At 38.1% G+C, this 27,529-nt stretch overlaps 2 protein-coding genes across 5 annotated transcripts in view; one reads left to right on the top strand and one right to left on the bottom strand.

Moving 5' to 3' along the window:
- Naa35 (N-alpha-acetyltransferase 35, NatC auxiliary subunit) overlaps positions 1 to 19,822 on the top strand; it is an 81,298-nt gene extending 61,476 nt beyond the window's left edge. Inside the window, exons 14-23 of the mRNA XM_070035462.1 lie at positions 1,774 to 1,880; positions 7,785 to 7,851; positions 9,363 to 9,461; positions 10,466 to 10,644; positions 13,727 to 13,863; positions 15,576 to 15,643; positions 16,728 to 16,868; positions 17,474 to 17,596; positions 18,600 to 18,680; positions 19,444 to 19,822. Coding sequence (XP_069891563.1) covers positions 1,774 to 1,880; positions 7,785 to 7,851; positions 9,363 to 9,461; positions 10,466 to 10,644; positions 13,727 to 13,863; positions 15,576 to 15,643; positions 16,728 to 16,868; positions 17,474 to 17,596; positions 18,600 to 18,680; positions 19,444 to 19,503 — 1,062 coding nt within the window. The 3' untranslated portion in view covers positions 19,504 to 19,822. The remainder of the gene's footprint in view (positions 1 to 1,773; positions 1,881 to 7,784; positions 7,852 to 9,362; positions 9,462 to 10,465; positions 10,645 to 13,726; positions 13,864 to 15,575; positions 15,644 to 16,727; positions 16,869 to 17,473; positions 17,597 to 18,599; positions 18,681 to 19,443) is intronic.
- Positions 19,823 to 20,074: 252 nt separating this feature from the next.
- Positions 20,075 to 27,529, bottom strand: part of Golm1 (golgi membrane protein 1) — a 54,746-nt gene continuing 47,291 nt past the window's right edge. For 3 of the 4 annotated variants that reach the window (XM_070035465.1, XM_070035463.1, XM_070035464.1), the window contains 4 exons: positions 27,353 to 27,509; positions 26,280 to 26,537; positions 24,947 to 25,057; positions 20,075 to 21,827 (listed from right to left, as the gene is read on the bottom strand). In XM_070035465.1, coding sequence (XP_069891566.1) covers positions 21,751 to 21,827; positions 24,947 to 25,057; positions 26,280 to 26,537; positions 27,353 to 27,509 — 603 coding nt within the window. In that variant the 3' untranslated portion in view covers positions 20,075 to 21,750. The remainder of the gene's footprint in view (positions 21,828 to 24,946; positions 25,058 to 26,279; positions 26,538 to 27,352; positions 27,510 to 27,529) is intronic. The other variant, XM_070035466.1, reaches the window with a different exon arrangement.

Genomic DNA, 27,529 nt, shown 5'->3' with positions numbered 1-27,529 from the left:
ATAAAAGCTCAAGGATAGCTCCCAGGCCTTAGTTCAAGTCCAGGACCAGGAAATAAAAAAAGCTAAGCAATTGGGTGATGCCCTGAGTTCAATATCCACTACTAGCATTAACAACAACAACAAAAAATAGGCTAGCCATGTTGGTGCTTGCTAGTAATCAACAAGGAGGATGAGGTAGGAGGATCATGAGATTGAGACCAGCTTGGGGGAAAAGAAAACATTTTGAATTGAATAACAGTGAAAATGTACAAATTCGGTAAGACAAAACTAAAGCAATTCTTGAGTTAGTTTCTTAGGTGAACTCAGGGCTTCACATTTGATCAGGCTTGCTTCCTTGACTGTAGATCTACCACGATACTAAGGCATGCCTCCAGCCTGACTTTTTGCTGGTTATTTGGAGATGGAGTATCCAAGCTATGTAGTAGTTCTTAACTCAAAATTTGTAACATTAAATGATCACATAGAGAAACATTTTACATTAGTAACTTAAGCTTCCACCTTAAGAGATGAGAAAAAGGAACAAATTAAGCAAGCAGAAAGAAGAAAATAACAAAGAGCTGAAATTAGTAAAATAAGAAATAAAAAAGTAGGTTAAAACGTGCGTACCCAAAAGCTGGTTCTTTGAAAATATCAGTTATTTGGATGTGAGTTATTTGGCTGCAACATCTGTCAACTCCATTGATCATCAGGGTTGAAAATATCAGTTATGAACTTCTAAGACTTCTAGACAGGATTAAAAAATGCAAATTATTAATATCAAGAATAAAAGAAGTGGGCTGAGAACATGACTCAAATAGACCCTTTATCTAGCAAATACTGGACCCTGGATACAGTCCCCCATTCCCAAATGTGATACTACTACTGAGCTTGTGTATAAAAGAACAATATAGAAATACTATACATAGCTCTTTTTTTTTTTTTGGTTCGGTGATGGGGCCTGAACTCTGGGCCTGGGTGCTGTCCCTCAGCTCTTCAGCTCAAGGCTAGCACTCTACCACTTGAGCCACAGTGCCACTTCTGGCTTTTTTCTTTTTGCTTATGTGGTGCTGAGGAATCGAACCCAGGGCCTCAGGCATGCAAGGCAAGCGCTCTACCACTAAGCCACCTTCCCAGCCCCAGGAAATACTATACATAGCTCTTATGTCTATTAATTCTTAGATAAAATGGATCTATTTCTTAACCGACTAACCTACCAAAATTTACCAAAGTAGTTTGGATAACCATATATCCATTAGTAAATTTAAATCATAATGAAATACCTTCTAATCAGAAAATTAACTGGATATAAGAACCAAACTTGACATCACAAACATTAGAAACTTTTAGACCAACACAGACAAGAATCTTCAGAAAAATAATAGCAAATGAAACCCAGCATTGTATAAAAACATAAAATGGACTAAGTGGAGTTTATGACCAAGTGAGGTTTATCCTAGGAATGTAAGCTGGAATTTTGAACCATGCAATGAAGTTTCAGTAGATTTAAGAAAAAGCATCTAGAGAATTAAGTATCCGTTTATTATTTTTAAACATACAAATAAAAAGAATTCCTTAACCTGGTAGATGGCATATTTAAAAAAAACTTACAGCTATTATCTTAATATGATGAAAGATTAAATATTTTCTTCCTAATATTAGGAAGAGAGGAAAAATACCCACTCACCACTGTCTTAATCATTTTGACATTCTGTAATGTTTCCAGGTGGTATGTCTCAGTAATGACCACTGTATTTTGGCGGCATTATTACTAATACATATAACATTTGTTTTAAGACTACTTTTCTAGTGGATAACAAAAAGGTCTTTGGAACTCATCTCATGCAAGACATGGTGAAAGATGCTCTTCGGTCTTTTGTCAGTCCTCCGGTGCTTTCCCCTAAGTAAGTATTATAAAACTTTTTTTTTTTTTTTGGTCAGTTGTGGGACTTGAACTCTGGGCCTGCGCAGTGTCCCTGAGCCCTCAAGACCAGTACTCTACAACTTGAGCCACAGCACTACTTCCGGTTTTCTGAGTGATTAATTGGAGATGAGAGTCTCACAAACATTCCTGCCCAGGCTGGCTTTAAACCTTGATCCTCAGATCTCAGCCTCCTGAGTAGCTAGGATTATAGGTATGAGGCACAAGTGCCCGGCTATAAAACATTTTATGTACATAAAAATTAATTTTATAGTGTGTTTTTTCAACCCAGTTTCTCTTTACTTCTGTATAACAAATGTATAAAAATTGTTTAGGATCACGTCCCCATAGAAATTATGTTCTGAGAATCACTGATCCAAAACACATCATAAGAGATAGCATGTACAAAGAATGTACAAAGTTAGCGTTGTGAGAAATAAGTAGAGCTTTTCCAGAGGAAAGGGAAGACTGAATTTCTACTTCTTAGTGAAATAAACCAGCATGTGTAAAGACAAGAACATAGGGATATTTTAAGAATAATTAGTATATAAACATTCTTACTATCAATTAGTTGCATAAATCATGGCACATGTTATGTAAAACTCTAGTACCATCTTTGATGGGTTTTTCTGGAAACAGACTCTAAGAGCAAGCTCACATCAATGTGCTTTAGGAAGTATGACCAGGAAAAGACAGTAATTGTAGGCAAGAGGGACAAAAGAAGGAATGAAAACCAAGTAGTATAGAGTTCACAGAAAGTAACTGATTTATTTAGTCTTGTAGGAAACTTATAGGGGACTGTGCAGACAGTGTAGGTTACAAACCTCAAGAGTTGCCCTAGCCAGGGATAAAAGAACTTGACAATATGGCTTGACATCTGCTGTGATGTCACATGCCTAGACCTTTGGGAAATGTGCACTGTATATTTGTGAGAGATTTGGGAGACAGATAGGATCTTAATTGTATTTTGACTTTATACTCAGAAAGTTTCTCAATTCACCCTACCACCAAGGAAATTCAGGCTGTATTTTGAGAATTGCTGACTTAGTTCCAAATCATCTTCCTATTCCATTCTTTCCTCTCACGTTGATCCTAGAAGTAGCCTTGACATTGTAGCTCATCTGCATCACTCCTATGAAAGTCTGTACATTATCACCAAATATGTATATCAATGTTCTGTTTTTTTTTGGGGGGGGGGTATCTAGTCGTGGGGCCTGAACTCTGGACCTGGGCACTGTCCCTCAGCTCTTCAGCTCAAGGCTAGCGCTCTACCACTTGAGCCACAGCGCCATTTCCTGCTTATTTTTCTGCTTATGTGGTGCTGAGGAATCGAACCCAGGGACTAATGCATGCAAGGCAAGCACTCTACCACTGAACCACCTTCCCAGCCCCACCATGTTCTATTTTTTATCATCATCATCTTCATCATCATCATTATTGCCAGTACTGAGTTTGAAGTCAGGGCCCTTGGCACTCAACCACTTTTGTTTTCAGAGGATGCTATTTTTTTTTTTGCTCCCATCCATCCTTAAACTAGTCCATCAATCTTGCAGCCTATCTAGCTGGGATTCTATGTGCATGCCACCCAGATCTGTTTTTAAACTTTACAGAAATTGCATCACAATTTGCACATACTTACAGTATGCTTTTTCTTTCTTCATTGGGATTTTAATATCTAAACATAATCCATGCAGACTTATTTGATTTAGTAAGCCCTGGAGTTTATTTTACCAACTGTTTTGCAGTTGGATGTTTAAGTTGTTTCAAATTTATTTCTATTAAAATTTGTGCTACAGAAATGGTGAGACAAAGGGTGAACCAATTCAGCAGTGAATCCCACTAGACATTATATTGGAAATGGGAAAGGAAGTTGGAAGGGGAAAAACTGGAAGAGAATGAGGAAGGGGATCATACTTTTTAAAAAGAAATGTACTCCTTATACCTGAATCATGTAGCTGTAACCCCTCTGTACATTACCTGTACAATAATTTTTTTAAAAGTTGGTGCTGTAGAATATATTCTTAGAATCCTGAATCATAACAGCATGTGGAACTTCAACATAGTTTTGCCAAATTTCTTTCCAAAGTAAATGAACCAATTTTTATGCCAGCCACCATTCTATAAAAGGCTCCCATTTTCCCAGTGTAACCTTTACATTATGAGACTTTAGTTTTGACAGTTTGATGCATGTGAATTAGTATCTAGCTGGGAATGTGGCTCATTGGTAGGGCAAATGTTTAGTTTGTGCAAAGTCCTGGGTTTAGTCTCCAGCATGAGCACATGCTCCCACATTCATATAGAGAGTTGCAAGCGGCTTACACAGTAAGCCTAGTTTTTGAGGAAGCTGAGATTAAGAGACTTGTGATTTGAGGCCAGCTCAGGTAGAAAAGTCTACAAGATCCCTTCAGTGTTGTTTTGATTTGCATTTCCTTTATGGCTATAGATGTTGAGCACTGCATCATGTATTTATTTGCCATTTTTACTTCTGAGAAGATAGCTTATTAGTCCATTTATTAATTGGGTTATTGGTTCTTTGAGGTTTAATTTTTTAAAGCTCTGTATATTCTGGATATTAGGCCATTGTCTCATGTATAGCTGGCAAAAATCTTCTCCCATTCTGTAGACTATCTTTTTAGCTTGTTAGTTTGTCCTTTGCCATGCAGAAACTTTTCAGTTGGATGTTATCTAGTTTATCATGTCTTTCTTTGATCTGCTACACCTCTGTATCTTTACTTAGTTCTTACCCTGTGCCAAGGAGTCCTAATGTTTCTCCTACCTCTTTCTGTAATAGTTTCATGGTCCCCATCTTACATTGAGGTCTTTGCTCCATTTTGAATTGATACTGGTACATGGTGACAGATAGGGATCCAATTTCCATTTTCTGCATGTGTTATCTCCCTCCCCCCCAAACCATTTGTTAAAGAGGCTTTCTTCCAGCCCATGTTTTTTAGCTCCCTTATCAAATATTAAATGGCAGTAAGTCTGGTTTATTTCTGCATCTTCTGTTCCATTCATTTTCAAGTCTGTTTTTATGCCAGTATCAACCTGTTTTCATTACTATCACTCTGTAGTAGAGTTGAAGTTTGATATTGTTTTGCCTCCAGCACAACTTTTTTTTGTTCAGGATTGCTTTTGTGATTCAGGGCCTTTTGTGATTCTATATGAATTTTTCACTTTCTCTGTCTCATTGAAGAATGATGTGATTTTGATGGGTATTACATTGAATTTGTAGATGGCTTTGGGCAGTATTGCCATTTCTCAGTATTAATTTTGCCAATCCAGGATCATGGAAAATCTTTCCACTGATGTCTTTGATTTTCTTCTTCAAAGTTTTTATAGTTTGCACTGTGGAGGTTCTTTACATCTTGGTTAATTCCTAGGGTTTTTGTTTTTTTAAAGTCTATTACAAATGGAGTTGCTTCCCTCTTTACAGTCCAATTTTCCCATTGTTAGCTTACAGAAAAACTATTGATTTTTTTCCCCTCATATGTGACTTTATTTTCTTTTTAATAAGTTTTTCATTGTGAAAATACTGTACAGAGGGGTTACAAACTACTGATTTTTGTAGGTTGATTTTTTTTTTTTTTTTTTTTTTTTTTGTCGGTCGTGGGGCTTGAACTCTGGGCCTGGGCGTTGTCCCTCAGCTCTTCAGCTCAAGGCGAGCGCTCTACCACTTGAGCTACAGCGCCACTTCCGGTTTTCTGGTGGTTTATTGGAGATAGGAGTCTCACGGTCTTTCCTGCCCGGGCTGGCTTTGAACCGCGATCCTCAGATCTCAGCCTCCTGAGTAGCTAGGATTACAGGCGTGAGCCACCAGCGCCCGGCTGTAGGTTGATTTTATGTCCTGCTACTTTACCAAAGTTTTTAATCAGTCTGTGGGATCCCTTAAATATGGGATCATATCATCTGCAAATAGGGATAATTTTAGTTCTCCTTCCCTGAAGTCATTATCATGTAATAATAATAATGTAATCATATAATACATATCATTCCCCAAAATCCAGAATGTTTTTTAGGTTGCTGTATTTTAGATTCCTTATGTAATTTTCTTCCTTTAAAGAATCTTTTAGCATCATTATTATTATTATTATTATTATTATTATTATTATTATTATTTTGGCTGTACTGTAGTTTTGAATTCAAGGTTTGAGCTTGCTAGGCAGGAACTCTATCACTTGAGTCATGCCCTAAAATTATTGTTTTGCTTTGCTTATATTTTTGAATAAGCTCTCATGTCCAGGATGGCTTGGAACATGCACTTCTGTTTAAGCATAGCTGGAATGAGAAGCAGATCACCACATTCAGTTAAGTTTTATTGGCTCAGATGGAATCTTGCAAAGTTTTTGCTCAGGCTATTCTCCAACTCTCCAACCACAATCTTCCCAATCTCTCCCTTACAAGTTGCTAGGATTATATGTGTGGTCTACTGCATCCAACACTTTCCAGGGTATTTTATTTAATTACTTCTTTGTTGTAGTTCTGCTTTTTTCTTCCTTGATGCCATGTGCACTATTATTTTCTGTTTCAGTGTTAAAGGTTTTATCTTTGAGGCTGTTGCCATTGTACAGACAAGCATTTATAAATTGTTGGCTCCTATTAGAGCTTTCCTCATTTTCTTTAGTGCAGATGTTCTTGATCTTCACAAGAGTTAATTAAAAATTTTTAAAAATTTTTGTCGATTCTGGGGCTTGATCTCAGAGCCTGGATCCTGTCCCTGTTTTTTTGCTCAAGGCTAGTGCTCTACCACTTTGAACCACAAAGTCATTTCGGTTTTCTGGTGCTTAATTGGAGGTAAGAGTCTCACGGACTTTCCTGCCTTGCTTGGCTTCAAACTGTGATCCTCAGGTGTCAGCCTCCTAAGTAGCTAGGATTATAGATATGAGCCACCAGAGCCTGGCTAATTTTTTTTTTTTAAATCCTATTTATCCTCTGCAGTTCTCAGGGCCAGGAAGCAGATCTATGAGAACTACTGTGGAAGGTGTTAATCAAGAAATGGTAGTGTAAACTGAGCTAAGGAAACTGAGCTAATGGAATCATTTTGTTGAGATAGCAGATAGGGTATGAGAAAGATGTATAGTCAGTGGTTGGATAGGAGTAGGCATATTTAGAGAACTGGGATTCTGTATAATAATTACTGTGTAGTTACTATTAAGAACATGCTCCATGGTGGTGGAAAATACATGGAGCTTTTCCTTTTTCTCCTTACTAGTTTGATTTTATTGCACTCAATTTTAAATGCTCAATTATTACCTAAAGGAGTTAGAAATATCACACATTTTTTTTTTTTTTTGGTCGGTCGTGGGGCTTGAACTCTGGGCCTGGGCGCTGTCCCTCAGCTCTTCAGCTCAAGGCGAGCGCTCTACCACTTGAGCTACAGCGCCACTTCCGGTTTTCTGGTGGTTTATTGGAGATAGGAGTCTCACGGTCTCTCCTGCCCGGGCTGGCTTTGAACCGCGATCCTCAGATCTCAGCCTCCTGAGTAGCTAGGATTACAGGCGTGAGCCACCAGCGCCCGGCTAGAAATATCACACATTTACATGTATAGTAGTGAAATCTTTATAAGCTAAGCTTGCTACTCTTAGCATTTTTCAATTTAATGTATTTTGTTACATTTTTTTCCTTTTCCCACCTTCTCTGTGAATGTTTAAATGGTTTTTTTGTTTTTGTTTTTTGGTTTTGTTTTTTTTTTGTTGTTGTTGGTAGGGCTTGAGCTCAGAGCCTATGCGTTGACCCTGGGCTCTTTGGCAAAATTCCAGCGCTAACCACATTGAGCCACAGTTCCACTTCCATTCCTACCTTCTCTGTTAACACTATCTACAGTAATCACTGACTCATTTGTCAAAACTAAATACTTGGATTTTAATGATGTGTGACTATTATCTTACAGGTGCTGCCTATATAATAATCACCAGGCTAAGGACTGTATTGACTCTTTTGTGACTCACTGTGTTCGGGTAAGAACTACCACTTGGATATTTGAAAGTTATGGGTGCTAAGTCCTACAATATCCGTGTTTTCATTTACTTTCTTATTCAGTGATTGAATTAAAAACAAATTGTCTCAACATTTGAATGGATGACATTATGGTCTGTAGCCTTCCTGATGAATTATTAGATACAGAATTAGCCTGGGATGACATTTCCCTAGGGCCTTTGAATACCACCTTTGTGTGTTTTGACTCCCAGCTATGAAGCACACTCCTATTTGCATATCTTAGTCATTCTTACTTAGTTATATGGATGTTCTTCTTAGAAAACTTGACCAGAAAGCTCTTTGGGGCCTAATCCATTTACTAAATAAATGTGTAGGTAGGAAAGAAGTGTATGGTATAATAAAAGGAATCCAGTAGATGAGATTTCTTTTTTTTTCTTTTTTTTTGTCGGTTGTGGGGCTTGAACTCTGGGCTTGGGCACTGTTCCTGACCTCTTCAGCTCAAGGAGAGTGCTTTACCGCTTGAGCCACAATGCCACTTCCAGTTTTCTAGTGGTTTATTAGAAATAAGAGTCCCACAGACTTTCCTGCCTGGGCTGGCTTTGAACCATGATCCTCAGATCTCAGCCTCCTGAGTAGTTAGGATTACAAGTATGAACCACTGGTGCCCAGCTTGAGATTTCAGTTTTATTACTAACATTTTATCCTCATTGGTCATATGACTGTCCTATAAAGTTCCCAGTATTTGAAGAGTGAAATGCAAATACAGGTTTAGGTATCTCTGTCTGAAATACTTGGGGCTAAAAGTGTTTCATATTTTATCTGGATTTTGAAGCATTCACAGTAAAGCATCACTAATCCAAATATCTGAAATTTAAAGTACTCCAAAATGTAGGAATTTTTGAGCATCTTGTCAGCCCTTGGAAAGATTTGGGTTTTGAGTTTTTAGTTTCAAGATGTTCAAACATCACTTCTCTTACACCTCTTATAGGGAAGGTAGTCATTGTTTGAGGTGTTTAACAAAGTATTCAAATTTAAGCAGAATTAAACTTCAAAAAAATATTCATAGTTTTAAAGACCAAGCATGTCTGTTGTCTGAGTAGTGAAATGAGATAATATGAGAAGAGACTATGTATGGATAGTAGGAATAGAAGACCTTCAATCAGGGTTCATAGATATGAGCCATATAACACAAGCTATATAATTCTTAGGCCATTCTAGCATATGTGAAGCAGCACAGAAGCATATCCTTTGTATATTGGCTCTTGGTTTAAAATAAATTTTTTTTGACATTGCAGGAAGATGTCTAAAAATTGAAGGAAGATATTTTTGCCATATGAACAAGCAAGTTTCAAAATCAGCCACTTTTTCTTGTTATTTATAATTTCTTGTGCATTTATTTAAAAATATGCATAGATAAGGTTTATCTTTTCTCAGCATTTTTTTCCATAAGCTAGATTTTGAGAACTCGGAATATTGTCTTTTTAGGATAAGGAAATGTTCTGACAATTAACAAATTATGTGTGTATTCCAGCCATTTTGTAGTCTTATTCAGATCCATGGACACAACAGAGCTCGACAGAGAGATAAGCTTGGTCACATTCTTGAGGAATTTGCTACCTTGCAAGATGAGGTAAGCGCTAAGTTGTTGTCTTCTCTAAAATTAAACATTTCAAACCCGGATGTTGTGGCATGCATCTGTAATTCCAGTAGTAAGACTAAAGCAGGAAGAGTACAAGTTCAAAGCCAGCTTGGCTACCAAAACTCTGTTTCCAAAAAAGAAAAAAGACAACTTCACATACTTGCTCTAGATATTTTTCAAACAGTTTTAAAATCAGTATCTTGAGTATTGTAACATTTTACTATAAGGAGATGAGGTTACTTTTCACTTAAAATTTAATTTTCATATACCAAAGGAAAACTTTATGAGAAGAAATGGAATAAAAAGACATTTTAAGTTATTTGTTGATAATCAGGATAAATTATGAAGTACATGTACAACTATTTCAGGGCAAGTTTATATTATAAAATACTAATTTTAAGTTTGTGAGCAACAATATTAACTAATAATTAAAAACCTGAAGTCACTTGTTTGAGGAATTTTTGATTGGTTGTTGCCCAGGCTCATTTCAAACCTGTGGACACAAGCAATCTTCCTGTCTCAGGCTTGTAGGAGGCTGATGTTACAGGGTTGAAGGCCCTGAATAACCACTCACAATCTGAGCTACTTCTATTTTGAAATGGATGTATTTTTAGTTTTAAGGAGTGATTAAGTGTTAGCTTTTGTGAAAAAGAACTTGGATCTAAACCTAACTAACAATGCATTTGAAAGTAGGAGGCTCTTGAGTGATGAAATTTAAATTTTCCATTCCCTGTTTTTGTGCGCCATTGCTGGGGCTTGAACTCAGGATCTTGCCCCTTAGTATTATTACTTTGGCTTTTTGGAAGTTAACTGGAAATAGATGTCTCCTGAATTTTCCTGACCAAGCTAGCTTCAGACCTCAATTCTCACATCTCAGCCTTGTGAGTAGCTAGTTTTCCAGGCATGAGCCACCAGTGCCTGGCTCCACTAAGACTTCTAAAGCTCTATTACTTAGAAGAAAAAAAAGGCCAATTCTGTGACATTTGATTTTATAGGCAGAGAAGGTTGATGCCGCCCTTCACACTATGCTGTTGAAACAGGAACCCCAAAGGCAACATTTGGCCTGTTTAGGAACCTGGGTACTTTACCATAACCTTCGAATTATGATACAGTATCTCCTAAGTGGCTTTGAGTTGGAACTCTATAGCATGCACGAATACTACTACATATACTGGTAAGAGTACAATTTGAGATCAATTTGGTGAATGGGTGGAGTAAATAAGATCTGACAGAACATCTGTAAATAAAGTGTAATTGACTTCATTTGTTGTATAATTTAAAAAACCTGTTGAAAATCAGAACTAGCTCAACATGAATATCTTTAATGTTGTAATATCATATATGTTTTTCTAGCTATTTGCCTATTTATGAGAAAATTACTAGTAATGTTTCCAAAGTAAATGTATTAATTGAAGACCTTTTGCTTTTTCTCTTTGGAAACAAATGGTGGGTGTACTTGTATAGCAAAAGCAGCTGAAATCAGATCTTCTGAGTAGAAACCATCTACTGGAGTGGTCACTGGTTGCATAAGCACTTTAAACTGTGGCCCTGCACCTTTGCCTGCATACTTTTGGAGGCACTGGGAGATGATCCTTAGCATAGTTGTTCTTCCCTTTCACTGGAAGATGAGATAAGTAAATGTAGGAATAGGGTCATTGAAAGAATACTTTAGGCATGGACAATCTGTCATAGACAGAAAATAATTAAAGAGAATTGAGTGTTAATGAATTTAGGTATATTGTATTGTCTTAGCTGGCAAAGAACAGAAGCAATTTGAAGGGAATGATGTCATGTGTTGCCGATCACAAACAATAACATTTGGTATATTAGAGGCTTTCAGTTTGTCTTTGAAACTCATATTTGAACTAATGTAATTTAGAAATACCTTTTTTGGAGTCATTGCTCTGAGAAAGGCTAACAGAGCAGACTGTTGTGTTTATCATGAGCTGCAAAGATCTTCCCAGATCTTTCCAGAGTTCTGGTTATGAAAATTGAATTTGAGGAGTAACTGCAGTAATATGATAGATAATAACTTGGGGTATTTTGTTAACATTTATTTAAATAATACCAAATGACCCTTACTGAGAGGTGTTTATAAAGTTAATGGGACACATTGTGTTATTAGCTCACAGTAGATACAACTCTTGAATTTTTTTTTTAAACTTCTTTTGAGATAGAATCTTGCTAAATAGCCCTGGTTGACCTTAACCTCCTGATCTTCCTATCTCAGCTCTCCAAGTGCTAGGATTACAAGCTTCTGTTGATTTTTATTTGGGGAGCATCCTCAAGTTCTCTTTCTTTGTGGCTTGCAACAGCTAAAGAGATGTTTTTCCTATTCATTCCTTAGAACAAATATAATTTTTATATGCCTTTTTACACCAAGAACCAGAATTTTATTTCAGCAAACTAATGACATACATTTCATTACAAATATATCTACATCATAAGCAGGTTCTTGTTTGTAGAGAAACTTGAATTTTGTCTACAGTCTGTGACTTTCATATTAGTTCTGAACTGCTTTTGGGGTTCAAAATTACAAATTGATTGCTTGCAGAATAATCTTGTTGTTCATGAATATAATCCCTGATTGTGTGTATGTCCTTTAAAAATCAGCAGACACAGTGTTCTTAAATGTTAACATACACTATAACCATTTAGTAGGCACATTCCCTATTGTCAGCCTCTGGGTTAGTAATCTACTATGAGACCCAGTCATTTTCATTTCTACTTCCCAGGTAGTGCTGCTATCAGCCTGTTGATGACTGTTTGAGAACAAGTGATACAGTCTATCAGTGTTCTCACTCTCCTTAAATGTGATTGAGTATTAATTTTAATAAAGAACTTCATAAAAGTGCTTGAAGAATCTGATGTTTGTGAGGACAGCCCTGAATCCTGTCATCTCTTCACTCATCTTCCCCTAGGTTACAGAGGATCCAAATATAAAAAGCACTAGGAGTTGCCTATCAAAATCCTTGACTGAGTGAAGATACACATTACAGACCTTCAGATTTTGCAGTGTGCTAGGGGAAAATAACAAGTGCTTTTCTTAAACTCAGTGCCAAGCATTTTGTCTCCATATGACATTGCAGCTTTTTATCAGAAAAGGAAAATACTGCTTTTTACCTTAACTGTCTTGTTTTGCTTTACAGTATAGTATTTTACTCATTCTAGTGATATCTTTTGACTAGTTTTTATTTTGCTTTAAAATGTCCTGTTTTATATGTGTTTATGTGCCTTATGTCTTTATGGGAAATTTTAGAAATATTTAGAGATCATAAAATCTCTTGCAAATCTTTATTAGCTTTCATTCAGTATGGTAATGGTCCTTAATTTTATTTCTTACTGATTGTATTATAAAAATACATATTTCTCTTAAATTGAAACTACTTTTGTGGTTTAGCTGAATGTGATGTTTATAAAATGTCTGAAAATTATCTAGTAGAATGTTCAAATTTGCATTTTTTATTGAGCAAGTATAAGTAAATTATAACCTTGAATATTCCTATTTTTAGAATGGTTTTGTATAATGCCAATAAGGGTTTTATTTTTGTTGTTTTTTTTACAATTTGTTAATTTATTTGCTTTGTTTTATTTTGTGAGTAATACAAACACACATAAAGAACTTATGTAATAAAATTAATATGTGGCCGGGCCCTGGTGGCTCACGCCTGTAATCCTAGCTACTCAGGAGGCTGATATCTGAGGATCGCGGTTCAAAGCCAGCCCGGGCAGGAGAGACCGTGAGACTCCTATCTGCAATAAAACCACCAGAAAACTGGAAGTGGTGCTGTAGCTCAAGTGGTAGAGCGCTCGCCTTGAGCTGAAGAGCTGAGGGATAGCTCCCAGGCCCAGAGTTCAAGCCCCATCACCGACAAAAAAATAAATAAATAAATAAAAAATTAATATGTGTTCTGATATTAAAAAGTTTCATGGGGGTTCATTTGATTTATGTTTATCATTATCAAAAAAGTCTTTTGAAATGTGTAAAATGTAGGAAGGTAAAGCTAATTGCTTCAGTACTCAGTTGTTATAAGATATTCAGATGATCAATTTATGTAAATTTTTTAAACATCAGAGCATTATAAAACTGTACACTTGGAGATGACAGTGTAGCAGAACATGTGCTTTCAATTAGAATGCATGAGACCCTATGTCCAATCACTAGACCAAAAATAAAATGATAACACTACCCATTGTTACCTAGTATATGTATCTCTTTAGACATCTATACTTACTAATACTTTTTACCCATTAAGGTATCTCTCTGAATTCCTTTATGCATGGTTGATGTCAACACTGAGTCGTGCTGATGGTTCTCAAATGGCAGAAGAAAGGATAATGGAAGAGCAACAGAAAGGCCGTAGCAGTAAAAAAACAAAGAAAAAAAAGAAAGGTGCTGTGGACTATGTTTTTATACATGTGTATACATATTTGCTTATTTAGATAGGGTCTCCCTGTGTCGCCCAGGCTGACCTCAAATTCATGGCCCTCCTGCCTCAGCCTGTCCTTGCTAGTTCTGAAATAAATAAAGAACATTAGGTTACATTTTGTTTTTGACAAATAGATGGAGAGCTCTTCATGACTTGTAATAAGTGAGTTAATGTTACATTTTAGTTCTTGTTTGCCATCCCTTCAGAAATGAAAAGGTAGAAAGACTTGAGTTCCATTAATGGTAATACAGCCTTTGGTTCCTGTCATTGTTCTTTCTTTACTGTTCCATGTATCTGACAGTCTCAGAAAAAGAAGTAGCCTGTGTGTGACAAAACAGATTAGGGGGGCTGGGAAGGTGGCTCAGTGGTAGAGCGCTTGCCTTGCATGCCTGAGGCCCTGGGTTCGATTCCTCAGCACCACATAAGCAAAAAGAAAAAAGCCGGATGTGGCACTGTGGCTCAAGTGGTAGAGCGCTAGCCTTGAGCTGAAGAGCTGAGGGACAGTGCCCAGGCCCAGAGTTCAGGCCCCATGACTGGACCCCCCAAAGAAAAGCAAAAACAGATTAGGCAACTAAATAGGCAATCATTGGTCTTTCACAGAGCCCCATGACTGAGAGGAGAAGTTACTGCATAACTGTACCTTTGTAGTAGGTGTAGGAAGGTAATCACAGCTCCTTGAGACTGGGTCCATAAAGTACTTTGGGTGGATATTTTATAGAGAATAGAATGATTGTTCATGGATTTTCTATATATAACAGGCTAAGTGTCTATACAGAAAAGTCTAAAATTTACTTACAACTAGAATTTTGTAGTATTAAGTATTTTGGGAGCACAATATTGTTTAGCTTTTCAATTGTATTTTATTGTTTGTAGATTTTAGTCAAAGTTCTGGCAGCAGAAGTGAATGTCATTTTTCATTTTAGTGAACAGTCTGGAAGTTTTATTTACTTAATGCTGGTCCTGGAGTTTGAGCTTGGGGCCATGAGCTAATTTGCTCTAGTTCAGTACTGTACCACTGGGGGCTGTTGGTTGTGGGGCCTGGACTCTGGGCCTGGGCGCTGTCCCTCAGCTTTTCAGCTCAAGACTAGTGCTCCACCACTTGAACCCCAATGCCACTTCCAACTTTTTCTTCTTATGTGGTGCTGAGGAATCGAACCCAGAGCCTCATGCATGCAGGGTAAGCACTCTACCACTGAGCCACCTTGCCAGCCCTTAACTTTGGCTTTTTTAAGTAGTTGGAGATACTAATCTCAGGAGCTTTCTATGTCTGCTGGCTTTGAACTTTGATCCTCATATCTCAGCTTCCTGAGTAGCTAGGGTTACAGATGTGAGCCACCAGCACCCAGCCAGCAGATTTTTTTTTTTTTTTTTGGTCAGTCGTCGGGGTTGAACTCTGGGCCTGGGCGCTGTCCCTCAGCTCTTCAGCTCAAGGCAGGTGCTCTACCACTTGAGCCACAGTGCTACTTCCAGTTTTCTGGTGGTTTATTGGAGATGAGTTTCATGGACGTTCCTGCCTGGGCTGGCTTTGAACCATGATCCTCAGATCTATGTCTCCTGAGTAGCTAGGAATACAGGTGTAGCCACCGGTACCCGGCAGATTTTAAAAATTAGTTTCTTTTCTGAAGTAATTTAAGTAGAAAAAATGTGTATGGAAGATTTTTCTCTTTAATTACAGTTCGTCCATTGAGCCGTGAGATCACAATGAGCCAAGCCTATCAGAACATGTGTGCTGGAATGTTTAAAGTAAGTCATTAAAAATCAAAACTCCATTTCCTGTCTAAATATATTATACAGTTTATTTTAAATGGGAAAAAACCATGACTCTTACCAGATTCTTTTTTTTACCTTTGTTTTCTTCCTATCTGCTTAAAGCCTTTTTCAATTGCCTTTTTTCAATTCTAGTTGTTTTCAACAACAAGCATTTGAACCCTTGCTATATGTTAGATTCTTTTTTTTTTCCATTCATAAAACTTTTATGTTTCAGATCCTTTGTACTGAGTACATTGGTTCTTGCTTCACACATGCCTAGATTATACCACACAAGCCATATGTGACATGGGCAGTAAGAGAAGAGCTACTTTTGATATGACAGTAAAGGTTCTGTTGAAAATATGAAATGTGGTGTTTAAAGGTCTGCATTAGGAAGGGAATGGACTGCACAATGAGAGGTTAACTGAAGTAGACATTTCCAAGAGATAGTAAGGACTTTTTTTAAATTGCACTAGGCATTTCAAGAAATTATTTGAAATGATTATATTAAATCCATAAAGCAAAAAGAGGATGTTTGAAAAACAAGGCCTATGCTTAAGAAAATTACACATTATTTCTTTTTTTTTTTTTCTGTGGGTCATGGGGCTTGAACACTGAGCCTGGGTGCTGTCCCTCAGCTCTTTAGCTCAAGGCTAGTGCTCTATCACTTCTGGTTTTCTGGTGGATTATGGGAGATAAGAGTCTCCCCGATTTTTCTGCCCAGGCTAGCTTTGAACTGTGATCTCAGCCTCCTGAATAGGATTACAGGCATGAGCTGCCAGTGCCTGGGGAGTTGCTATTTGTTTCTTTTACTGGAAGCTTTTACCTGAAAAAATTGCAAAAGTATGAAACATGAAAAAAAAATGGGCGTGTGGTGTAATTACACTGCGACAATAATACTGGAACTTCAGGTTTTTTTTTTTTTGTATAAAACATAGCTCATAAAAAATACTAAGAGGTCAGTTTTTCTTGTTTCTGATTTCTGAGACATTTAAATAGCAAGGAGTTGTTTTCAAGTCTGTATTAATGATGACTTTTATATATGTTTTCCTTTTTTTCTTACTCCATTTTCCTTTAGACCATGGTAGCATTTGACATGGATGGCAAAGTACGCAAACCCAAATTTGAGCTTGATAGTGAACAAGTTCGGTATGAGCATAGGTTTGCTCCATTCAATAGTGTGATGACACCACCACCAGTGCACTATCTACAATTCAAGGTAAGTCGTTCATGAAGGTCATTCAAAGGTCTTTGGTCTTAACCATCTTAGAGATGTGCTATTTGTACCCAGTCAGCCATCCTGTTAAACTACATTGTCAGACTTGCTGGTTATTAAGTAACAATTTTAGAGTGAAAAGATTTTGCTTCATTAGGTGTATTCCTTGTATTAGCAATTATTTAAATTATGAGACTAAAGTGAGAATTGAAAATTGAATGTTACATAAAAAATTGGAAGATGAGCAAAGTATTTGCTTCAACATTTTTATATGAACAGTCAATATAGAGTTCTGTAATTAAAAAGGTACTTTTGAGCCGGGTGCCAGTGGCTCACACATGTAATCCTAGATACTCCGGAGGCTGAGATCTGAGGATTATGATAGAGCCATCTGGGGTGGGAAAGTCTGTGAGACTCTCATCTCCAATAAAAACCACTAGAAAACTGGAAGTGGCGCTGTGGCTCAAGCGGTAGAATGCTCACCCTGAGCTGCAGAGCTGAGGGATAGCACCCAAGCCCAGAGTTCAGGCCCCATGACCTACCAAAAAAAAAAGTACTTTTGACTTTCTATATTAAGCATGTTAAATAATAGTCTCCCTTCCTTTTAGGAGATGTCTGACCTCAACAAATACAGCCCTCCTCCTCAGTCTCCAGAGTTGTATGTGGCAGCTAGTAAGCATTTTCAACAAGCAAAAATAATATTGGAAAATATCCCCAGCCCAGACCATGAGGTAAGCCAGGATTCACTGCACCTTTAGGGGACAAGCTTAGCAGAAAGTACTAGATCAGCATTAAGTATAATAACGAACTTCACATTATTAGTAAGTGGAGCCTGTTAGGTTTTTGACATGGATTTCAGATAGTTATGCTAACCTATTTTAAATCTTAACTATGAAACATTTTGTTCAGTATCACAGGAACATTATTCAACTTTTTTACCTTAAACCTTTTGCTTTAGAAAACTGGATTATTTTAATAATTACAATATCCCTAATTTTATTGAAATATTCTACAGTTACCTGTAATCTATGTACACTGTTTTGGTTAATATGAGTTTATTAACAGCTTCTTTCAGGGATAATTTGGTAGTATCAAAAATCACAAATGTTTAGGCTCAGCACTTCTGCTTCTTGGGATTTATCTTGTAGATACAAATGCATACAGAGGAAAATTAGAGAAGTGAAGGATAGATAAGGGTGTGCACTGTGTCAGGATATCTAATAGAAAAAATGCGGGAGAAACTTTAGTGCTCACCAGTAAACTGATAGAAATTATGTTTCATTGAACAGATTTGTGTATTGTTCTTTAGGCTATAATAAATTTAAAAATTACCAAGGTCCCAAACAGTGTATAGTCTACTGCTATTTCAGTTTTAAAAAAGGCACAGCCCGGTGCCTACCCACAAGTTTTCTTGTTTTTAATTTGGTCCTGTGGATGGATCTTTTTCTACCCCAATGAAATCATCATATGAAGGCATGGAAACCTTACTGGATGTTTAGCTCTTAGGTGATAAAAAAAAGATGGCTGACTTATTTTCTGGTTTTCAAGTGAGATGGAGATATTGATATGTTAGTATAATTGTCGGTAGCAAATGTGCATATAAGATTTTTTTTAAAGTATATGTAAACTGCCTTTATTTAATAAAATGTCCACACATGCAAAGTTCTCATATGTAAATACTATATAAATTTTGACTGTACATCTTATGACAGCTTAATGGTGTTCATATTTTAGGTCAATAGAATTTTAAAAGTTGCCAAACCCAACTTTGTGGTTATGAAGTTGCTGGCAGGAGGTCACAAAAAAGAGTCAAAGGTAAATACATTGTGTGGAAAATTATTGTGAAAACTCATGTTTTGAGTAAGATATACAGTTGTTAGGGTAAGTTTAGCAACTGAAGAGCAAAACTTGCCACGTCTTGAGAGATACTTGGTGACTTAAGTTTCTAGTCTGCATCCCCTTTCCCATATAAATTACTGTATAATTTGGGAAACCATATGTATAAAAGCAAATTTGGGGGAGAAGTAGGTGATAATTTAAGTCATCTGACTTTGAGAAAGTCAGTACTTCAACAATTGAAGATTTCATTTTAAAGAGCACAGAGGATAGTATTTTTAGATTTTCCTCAGTAACACTGCTGTAGCAGCATGTGAGATTTGGCCTGCAAAGAAGCCAACCAGAGCATTTTTGCTGGCCATTCCTCATATCTCTCACTGTTCTTTTGCTGTATCTTTGTTCTTTTGTTTCCTTTAGCAATGGCTCTTATGTCATTACATGGTATAAGTGGCCCTGAAATAAAAAAGTTTCGTCTGCTGATCTAAAACTCCTTTCTTGTAATTTATGTCCATTTTCCTTTTAACTCTTTGGGAAGAGCTTGATTTGTATGTGTTTCTGATGGCCTTCATAAACCAGAAACACTTGATTTTTTTCCTTCAAGCTTTTTAATTTTTGTGGTCACACCAATCTCTCATTTATGTTATCTTTGTTCTGAAAACAAACTCTAATAAAATAGTGTCTACTGTGTTTATTGTCTGCATTCTTGCAGATACATTACATGACTTTGTGGTTTTCTTTACAGGTTCCTCCAGAATTTGATTTCTCTGTTCACAAATATTTTCCTGTCGTGAAACTTGTTTGAAAGTCTGAAAAGGTAACCATAAAGCAGTGGAATCCGATTCCACTCTTAGGGAAACATCCATCCGTCTCAGTACATATGTGTAAAGTAGAATGGATTTTTTGGATAACAACCCATTATAAGGAATACTTGGTTTGACAGCCTTACATGACATTAGTGAAAACTGCTGTTTTAAAGTGGTTTATTAGTTCCATGGTTGAAACTGGTCTTACTGAATGCATTGATGAACATTACATGGTTTTATTACATATTTAATCATAAACCATTTTTTATGAATGATTGAGTGAAAATAGTGTTTGTAAAGGTTAATAAATTTCTTGACCAAAAAAAAAAAAGTACCATTCTGTTGATACAAGCTAAGAATCACAGATGTTTAACTTATACCATTTCAGCAGTTTAAAAAGAAATCATCAATAACTTCAAGTCAAACCCTACCTTTATCATAGATATACCAGCTGCTCTCAAAGAGCTTGGTGGTGTCTCCCTTTGAGCTCCCCTACTCCAGCAAAGTGTGCCTCTGCCTTTCCGCTTGCCTGCTTGCCTACTCAATAAAACTCTGCTAAGTTTTCTTTAAAAAAAAAAAAAAAAAATCATCAGCCAGGTGGCTCAGACCTATAATCCTATCTACTCAGGAGTCATAAGATCTGAGGATCACATTTTCAAGCTAGCGTAGGCAGGGAAAGTCTGTGATACTCTCATCTCCACTTTACCAAAAAAGCCAGAAGTGTAGTTGTGGCTCAAGTGGTAGAGTGCAAGCCTTGAGCAAAAGAGCACAAGGGAAGCCCCCAGGTCCTGAGTTCAAGCCTTAGGATTGGTGCACATGCACACACGCACACGCGCGTGCACACACACACAGAGTTTTACCTGAAAGAAGTTTCAAATTACAGAATTTCTAAGATATAAAGGGAGCCTAAAAAGCACATGGGGATGGTCATTTTACATGACATTGCATAAGATATAATGTTCTTTAAAAACTCTTGTTACTTTTGGCACTTGAAAGATTAACCACCAGTTGGGCACTGGTGTCTGACACCTGTAATCCTAACTACTGAGGAGGCTGAGAGCTAAGGATCAACAGTTCAAAGTCAGCTAGGGCAGGAAAGTCCATTAGACTCTTATCTCCAATTTGCTACCAAAAAGTTAGTAGAGTTATGGCTCAAGTGGTACAGTGCTAGCTAGCCTTGAGCAAAAAAGCTCAGGGACAGTTCTTAGGCCCTGAGTTCAAGCCCCAGGACCAATACACACAAAATTGAACATTATGGCTGCTGACAGTCATAAGAAGGTAAAAATGTACAGATCACGCTCCATCTAGTTCTCATGAAACAAATTCAAGTGCTGGGTCTATTCAGTACTCTGTAGTTGTGAAAAACTGACTTTACCTCTCAGTGCTGGATGCCAGAGGCCCCAACTTCAATCAAACGATGTCATCACTGTTATAAGTAATTTTCAAAATTGACATCCTAAACTTACATCAATCTTGTGAGTCATTTATCATAAGCTAATTATATAAGCTACAAGAGAAGTACAGTGTCTCTTGCCCTTGCTGAACATGCTCAATTTCTCACTGCATGTAACCTTCAATAACTATTTTTTTTTATTTAAAGTAAGTGCAGCTCTATTCCAACATTTGTCTTGCAAGTGCTGTTCCTCTTGGCCTATGCTCTGCTGTAGACATGCATGGAACCAGCCCTTATGTTGGAAGTCTGAAAGCTAGTCATTTTAATAGCAGAGACCAAGATAACTTCACTTTTGCTCATGAATATGAAGCATAGTAAAAACCACAAATGTTTACATGTCATTTACTTGTTTGGTACAATAAGAGTTACAAAATATTATGCAAATAGTCTCTCTTTAAAATTCTTGCAATGTGGAGGACACCAGAGGAAACCCATACAGTTCTCTGCGTAGCCAATTTCTCCTTTGTATCAGAGGAGTTCTGTTGTAGGCTGCTCTTCCCTCCCCCTATATAGTGTATACCAAAATAAAGAAGTGGTAGTCTCTCACCACCATTTTTGGAAAAACTACCTATTAGCCAAAAAAGTTTCACCAATTTTCTTATCTTATTTCAGGCATATTACAAAAACATATCTGACAGATCCATTTTTTCCTACATACAATATATACTACGATTCCATAACATCCATCTTTAGTAATACACTTTACAGCAAATTTCAGTTATGTGTACTGAGTTACTCATATTTTGTAGTTTCTCTTCAGTTCTGCCATGAAATATGTAATTCCAGTTTTGATTTAGAGTGTATGATTCTGCTTTTCATGTTGATCAAGTAAACTTATGGTATCTCTCTTCTGATCTTCAGCATTAAAAACTAAAAAGGAAAAAAAATATTCTGGAATTGAACATTTTGCAAAACACTCTGGTACATCTCATTTAACACAACTTTCTTCAAAGTGTCATAAAGAGGTTTGTATCTCCCACAACAGTAATTTGGAATAGCATTCTAATCAAAGATAAAAAAGCCCAGCAACAGCTTATGAAACACAGTGACCCTGCTCAGGACCCTTTGCAGTCATGATTTCCTGCCAAGTTCAGGCTCAGGAGCACTTTGGTGAAGAACCTATTGGCAGTTTCACATCCACTTTCTATTCCAAAGCTTTCTCTGCAAAACTCAAGTCTGTCCATAGCTTCTACCACAAGCCTTACTCTTAACTTTTGACAAGTGACAGAAAGAGCATGTCAAATGAAACTTAAAAGGTCTTGTAACAGTTTAATGACATATTAAATGATATTTGAGTTCCCTGGAGCAAGCAAGGTCTTAAAACTATTTCAGTGATTTAATTTTATTGTTGAAGCTGATATTGGTGACATTACTTCCACTTAAAACTGTTTTAAAAAGCTAACAGCATTTATTTTTACCTTGAAAAGGTGGAAATTGCAGGAATTGCAATATGTAATCCAGGAAAAAATTTTTTTTTTCTTTATAGTAGTATTGGGTTTTGAATTCAAGACTGTGCTTGCCTAGCCAGTACTCCATACCATTTGAGCAATATGTCCCATCCCTTTTTTGCTTTTATGCACAGGATCTCTCTCATTTTTGCTGGAGGCTGTCTGAAGATTGTGATCCTTCTTAGATATGCTTTCTATATATGCTCACACCACTACGCCCAACTTGTTAAGGTGGAGTCATGAACTTTTTGCCTTGAAGCATGATCATTCCAATCCCACCCCCAAAGTATGCCTGGGATTACAAGTGTATACATAACTCAATTTATTTAGACAGCTATACTGTCATTACATAAAAGGTTAACAGGGAACCTGGATGAAGGGCAAATAGAAACTCATTTCACTAATTTTTCAAGTCTGAATTTAAAATGTAATTTTCTAAAGACTATTAGAAACACTAAGCTGGGAATGATGGTTCATGCTAGTAATCCTAGCTATTCAGAAGGCAGAGAAAAGTTTATAAGGCAATTCTCTCAGCCAATAATAGCTGGACATGATCACCAAAGCTTAATGGAATGCATAAGTAGGATGCCATTTAGGCTGGCTAGAGTGAATGAAATGCTTTATTTGAAAAATAAAGCAAAAAGGCTGAAGGTACTAGCTCAAGTAGTAGAGTGCCCGCCTAACAAGTGCAGAGCCCTGAGTTAAAACCCCAGTACTATTAAAAATAATAGTTTAAAACATTAAGAATAGTTCATGTGATTACAAATGAAGACATCTGCAGAAGTCTGAAGATAACAAGACTTTCTTTTCTCCTCACAATTCCCAAAGGTTAGGGACACAAAAAGTCAGGATCCATCTATTCAGGCAGATAACCCCACATGGAACCAAAATCCCAAATCTGCTTTTTCCTGGTTTAAAGGCAATGGTGTATAAACTTGCAAAGAAAATAGGACAGCAAGAAAGCCTAGTGTGTGCACCACATGGTGTTAAGCACAAGATGAATGCAAGTTTATAGATCCAACCAAAACCAAAGAATATTTAAAGAGGGTCTGAGCTGTAGTGCCCTCAGTTCAAACTACCATGTGAGGTGCAATGTCACCAAGACTTTCCACAGATAAACTTCCAAAGGACTCTAGTAAGCGCTCAGAGTCAAAAAGCACAAAATACAACAAAATAAGGTACTGTGAACACATGGCTGCAGGATAAATTTAAATTAACGCATATATTAAAGAGCAGATAAATCTTGGCACTGGTGGCTTACACCTGTAATTCTAGCTACCTGAGAGGCTGTAGGGATGATGGTAGTTCAAGGCTAGCTGGTGCAAAGAAGTTCCAGAGGGAGGATCCCCTCCCCCCCACACTGCCCCTGCCAATGGATAAAGTGGTATACACCTGTAAGCTTAGCCTCATAAGAGACAAAGATAGATAAATAATGGTTCAATACAAGGACTGGGGTGTGTGACTAGAAGCATAGAGTACCCAGCTAGCAAGTGTGCACCTTGAGTTCAAAATCCCAGTCCCATGAATATAAAAAAGGCAAATAAGGTAATTAGGGGTGATTGCATATCTGTGATCTCAGCTACTTTGCAGACAGAAGCAGGAAGATCCTGAGTTCAAGGCTGGTCTGCACAAAGTTACTAAGAACCTTATTTTCCTCCCTTGGCCAGTACTAGGGTTTAAAGGCCTCACACTTGCTCTGCTAGTGCTCTATCACTTGAGATCAACCATGCTTTTTGCTGATTATTTTGGAGCTGAATATTTGCTCTTAACTGCAATAAAAAAAATAGAGTGTGGTAGCATACTTCTCTAGCAAGTATGACAAGTTTGATCCCTAGCACCATCCATTACAAGTTGGAACAAAAAAAAAGCAGATAGGGATAAAGCATAGAATACAGAAGATTGAGGAAATTAGTCTGCAGCCTAAAGAGGCAGGAATGGAGCCGGGTGCCAGTGGCTTGCCTGTAATCCTAGCTACTCAGGAGGCTGAGATCTGAGGATCATGGTTCAAAGCCAGCCTGGGCAGGAAAGTCTGTGAGACTCTTATCTCCAATAAACCACTCGAAAACTGGAAGTGGCACTGTGGCTTAAGTGGTAGAGTGCTCACCTTGAGCTGAAGAGTGCAGGGATAGCGTCCAAGCCCAGAGTTCAAGCCCCATGACCGACCCAAAAAAAACACAAAACAGGAATGGAATGAGACTTGCTAATAAATGGGTTGAAGAAACAGAATGGGAAGTAGCATTGTTCAGGACTCTGGCCAGGTGGCTAGCCTTACAGGATAGTATTGAAAGCTGTAGAACACTGTGGTACAAGTTGAATCAACAGGAAAACTAATGGCAGACAAAGTGAAAGGCAGGGTGGGGGGAGTTGTGGATTGGCAAAAGTGGGACCCAACATATCTTCCAACCAGTACCAAGTGCATCTTATGGTATTCCACTACCCTGCTGCTTTCAAAGGCTATTCAAGAAAAGTCTTGAAATGAAGGACTACACTATTATTAACATTAGACAGTCAAAGTGAAGGAGCAGAAACCAGTGTTCTTACCATTTGAGTTCTTGTCATTCTCTGCAAGGGCAGCCTGCTTGTCTCTTTCAGATTCCGCCTCATTTTCATCCATGTTGTACTCATCATCTCCCAGTTTGTGCTCATGTTTCCCTATTAGGTGAAACATAAAGCCACTTCATCCCTTTTGATACCACAGGAATACCAACACATCTGCACCTGAGTGTTAACCTAATAGTCCATTGTCCACAAAGGGACTTGCTTCCAGTATAAGCACCATGGTACTTCAAGTGTGGCTCTGGTGGGGATGTGGAGGATGGGGTAAGTTCAAGTGGTTTAGCACACAAGACAGACCCTAAGTGCATTTGAACATACCCAGTACCACAAAATAAGTTTAAAACTATAAAGAAACAACAGGTCTCTAGTTAATAAACCGCATGTCCTTAGAATGGCCTACTGATCCCAAGGCAGAATGGAGGTACTATTGTAAACCAAAGCATTAAACTGTCTCTTATCTATATAAAACGGAGTCATTCAGGCTGGGCTGTAGTTCAGTGGCACAGTGCTTGCCTAGCAAATGCAATGTCCTGGGTTCAATCCCATACATACCCCCACCCCAAAAAAAAAGACCAAAAAGAAAATTAGGTAGAGAACCACTGAAAAGGGTTATACATTTAATATATGTAATAGGTAGAAAACAAAAGCTTTCACAAGCATGCCTGGAAACATCTATTCTGGGTTTATTCTTCAAATGGGATCATTACGTGCATCTGGAAGCAGATACATCCCACAGACCTTACACTAGCTCAGGTCAACCCCTGTGCCAGTTGTGCTCGGTTAGCCACGTGAGAGCCATGGGGTATTTCATAAAGTGCTGCAGGCCCAGGTGGGATGCAATGTTTTTACAGGTTTAAGACACTGCATTATATCCCAGAGTACTCTGTTGGACTCTGTTAGACTCTGTTGGTCTCACATTCCTACTATTAAAAGATGGGACTCTTATTTTACCTTCCTTTTCTTCGGTGTTCAAAGATGCACAAACTACCATCTCCCCAATCATTCTTTCCTCCATTCTTTCATTTGCCAGGCCCTATCTACAACAGGTACCACCCATGGGGTGGGCCTGCCTGTTTTGAGACATTTTATGTTAAGCACCATTTCAACATTGTAGACTTGTAAAGTCCTCTGAACTTTCTGTTAGCATTCATTTCTTTGAAAGCTAAAGTACACAGATGCGCAGTGCCCTTCCTTCCTGCTTCCCACTTGGTAATACATGTAGACAAAAAATAAACTGCCCTTAAGCAAAATTGAAGGGGACACATCCATTATTTAGGAGATGAAGGCTAGATAGAGATGTCTGTGGAACCCATCGTACCTTCCTCCAAAGTGCCCTGTTCCACCTGCCCATCTTGGATAACCAGCTGTTCCCGCTCAGGATCTTCAGGCTCCTTATTTGCAGGCCTTGCCAGCAGCACAGCTGGTGCTTGAGTAGTCTGGCCAAGTTTACCAGCTCCCACAAAGCCTCCTGTACCAAGTCTGTCTTCCACAGCCTGTCCTTGGCCTGGCTCTTGGGGCAGCCCCAGACTGTCTCCCTCAGGCTCCTCGATGAGAACCTGGATCTTGTTGGTTTTATCTGTGCACGGAACAGTTAGCTGATGTTAAAAGCACTTTAATTGAAAACAGTGTTCCTGGGTATGGGGTGTGGAGCTGAAAGCTTATTTTGTGACCTTGGTGCGACTGGTCTGTATTCTATAGCTTGTCTTCACAGTAAACAAGAGAAAAAGTGTCAAAAGTGATCTGGACTAAAAAATTTGACAAGCTACAAGGGGAGGAGGCTGCTGAGACACACTGGGAGCCAGGCATGCTGACCACCCAGGAGGAAGGCTGTCTGGGCTCCAATCCTGTCTCACAGTGCCACAATCCCACTGGTGTCTTATACTTTCACAGCTGCTAACCAACAAGATGATTGGCTTAAAAATATATTTTGTCAATTTGAGAAGGAACTCTGTACCAACCCAATGGAGGTAGGTGCTCAGATAACACACCTGTACTTATCAGCCCCAGTGCTGATTCCCAGCTACCTCTAGTCCTATTGCCCTCAGAGTAGCTGTAGGGACCAGAGGGCATGTACTGCTACTGCTTTTAAGATGCAAGAGGATGTGAATATAAAAGTGACTTCCAGCCGGGCGCTGGTGGCTCACGCCTGTAATCCTAGCTACTCAGGAGGCTGAGATCTGAGGATCCCGGTTCAAAGCCAGCCCGGGCAGGAGAGACCGTGAGACTCCTATCTCCAATAAAAACCACCAGAAAACCGGAAGTGGCGCTGTAGCTCAAGTGGTAGAGCGCTCGCCTTGAGCTGAAGAGCTGAGGGACAGCGCCCAGGCCCAGAGTTCAAGCCCCACGACCGACCAAAAAAAAAAAAAAAAGTGACTTCCAGGTTCCACGTACCTTTCTTCCCTCTCTTCAAATCCATAACCACCTCAGAACTTGGGGTTGATGTTGGAAATTTGCCAATGTTAAGTGCATGTTCTTTGCCTTGTGGCACTTGGGCTTGTGTCTGGCCTACTTCTTGCTGTCTGGGTTGGGAATCACTGAGGACTTGGAGCTGAAACAGTAGCACAGTTT

The sequence above is a fragment of the Dipodomys merriami genome, unplaced genomic scaffold, assembly GCF_024711535.1.
Source record: "Dipodomys merriami isolate MVZ:Mamm:240054 unplaced genomic scaffold, mDipMer1.0.p SCAF_26, whole genome shotgun sequence".
Lineage (NCBI taxonomy): Eukaryota > Metazoa > Chordata > Mammalia > Rodentia > Heteromyidae > Dipodomys > Dipodomys merriami.
The sequence above is the reverse complement of the archived record's forward strand: the minus strand, read 5'-3'. Positions and strand labels throughout refer to the sequence as shown.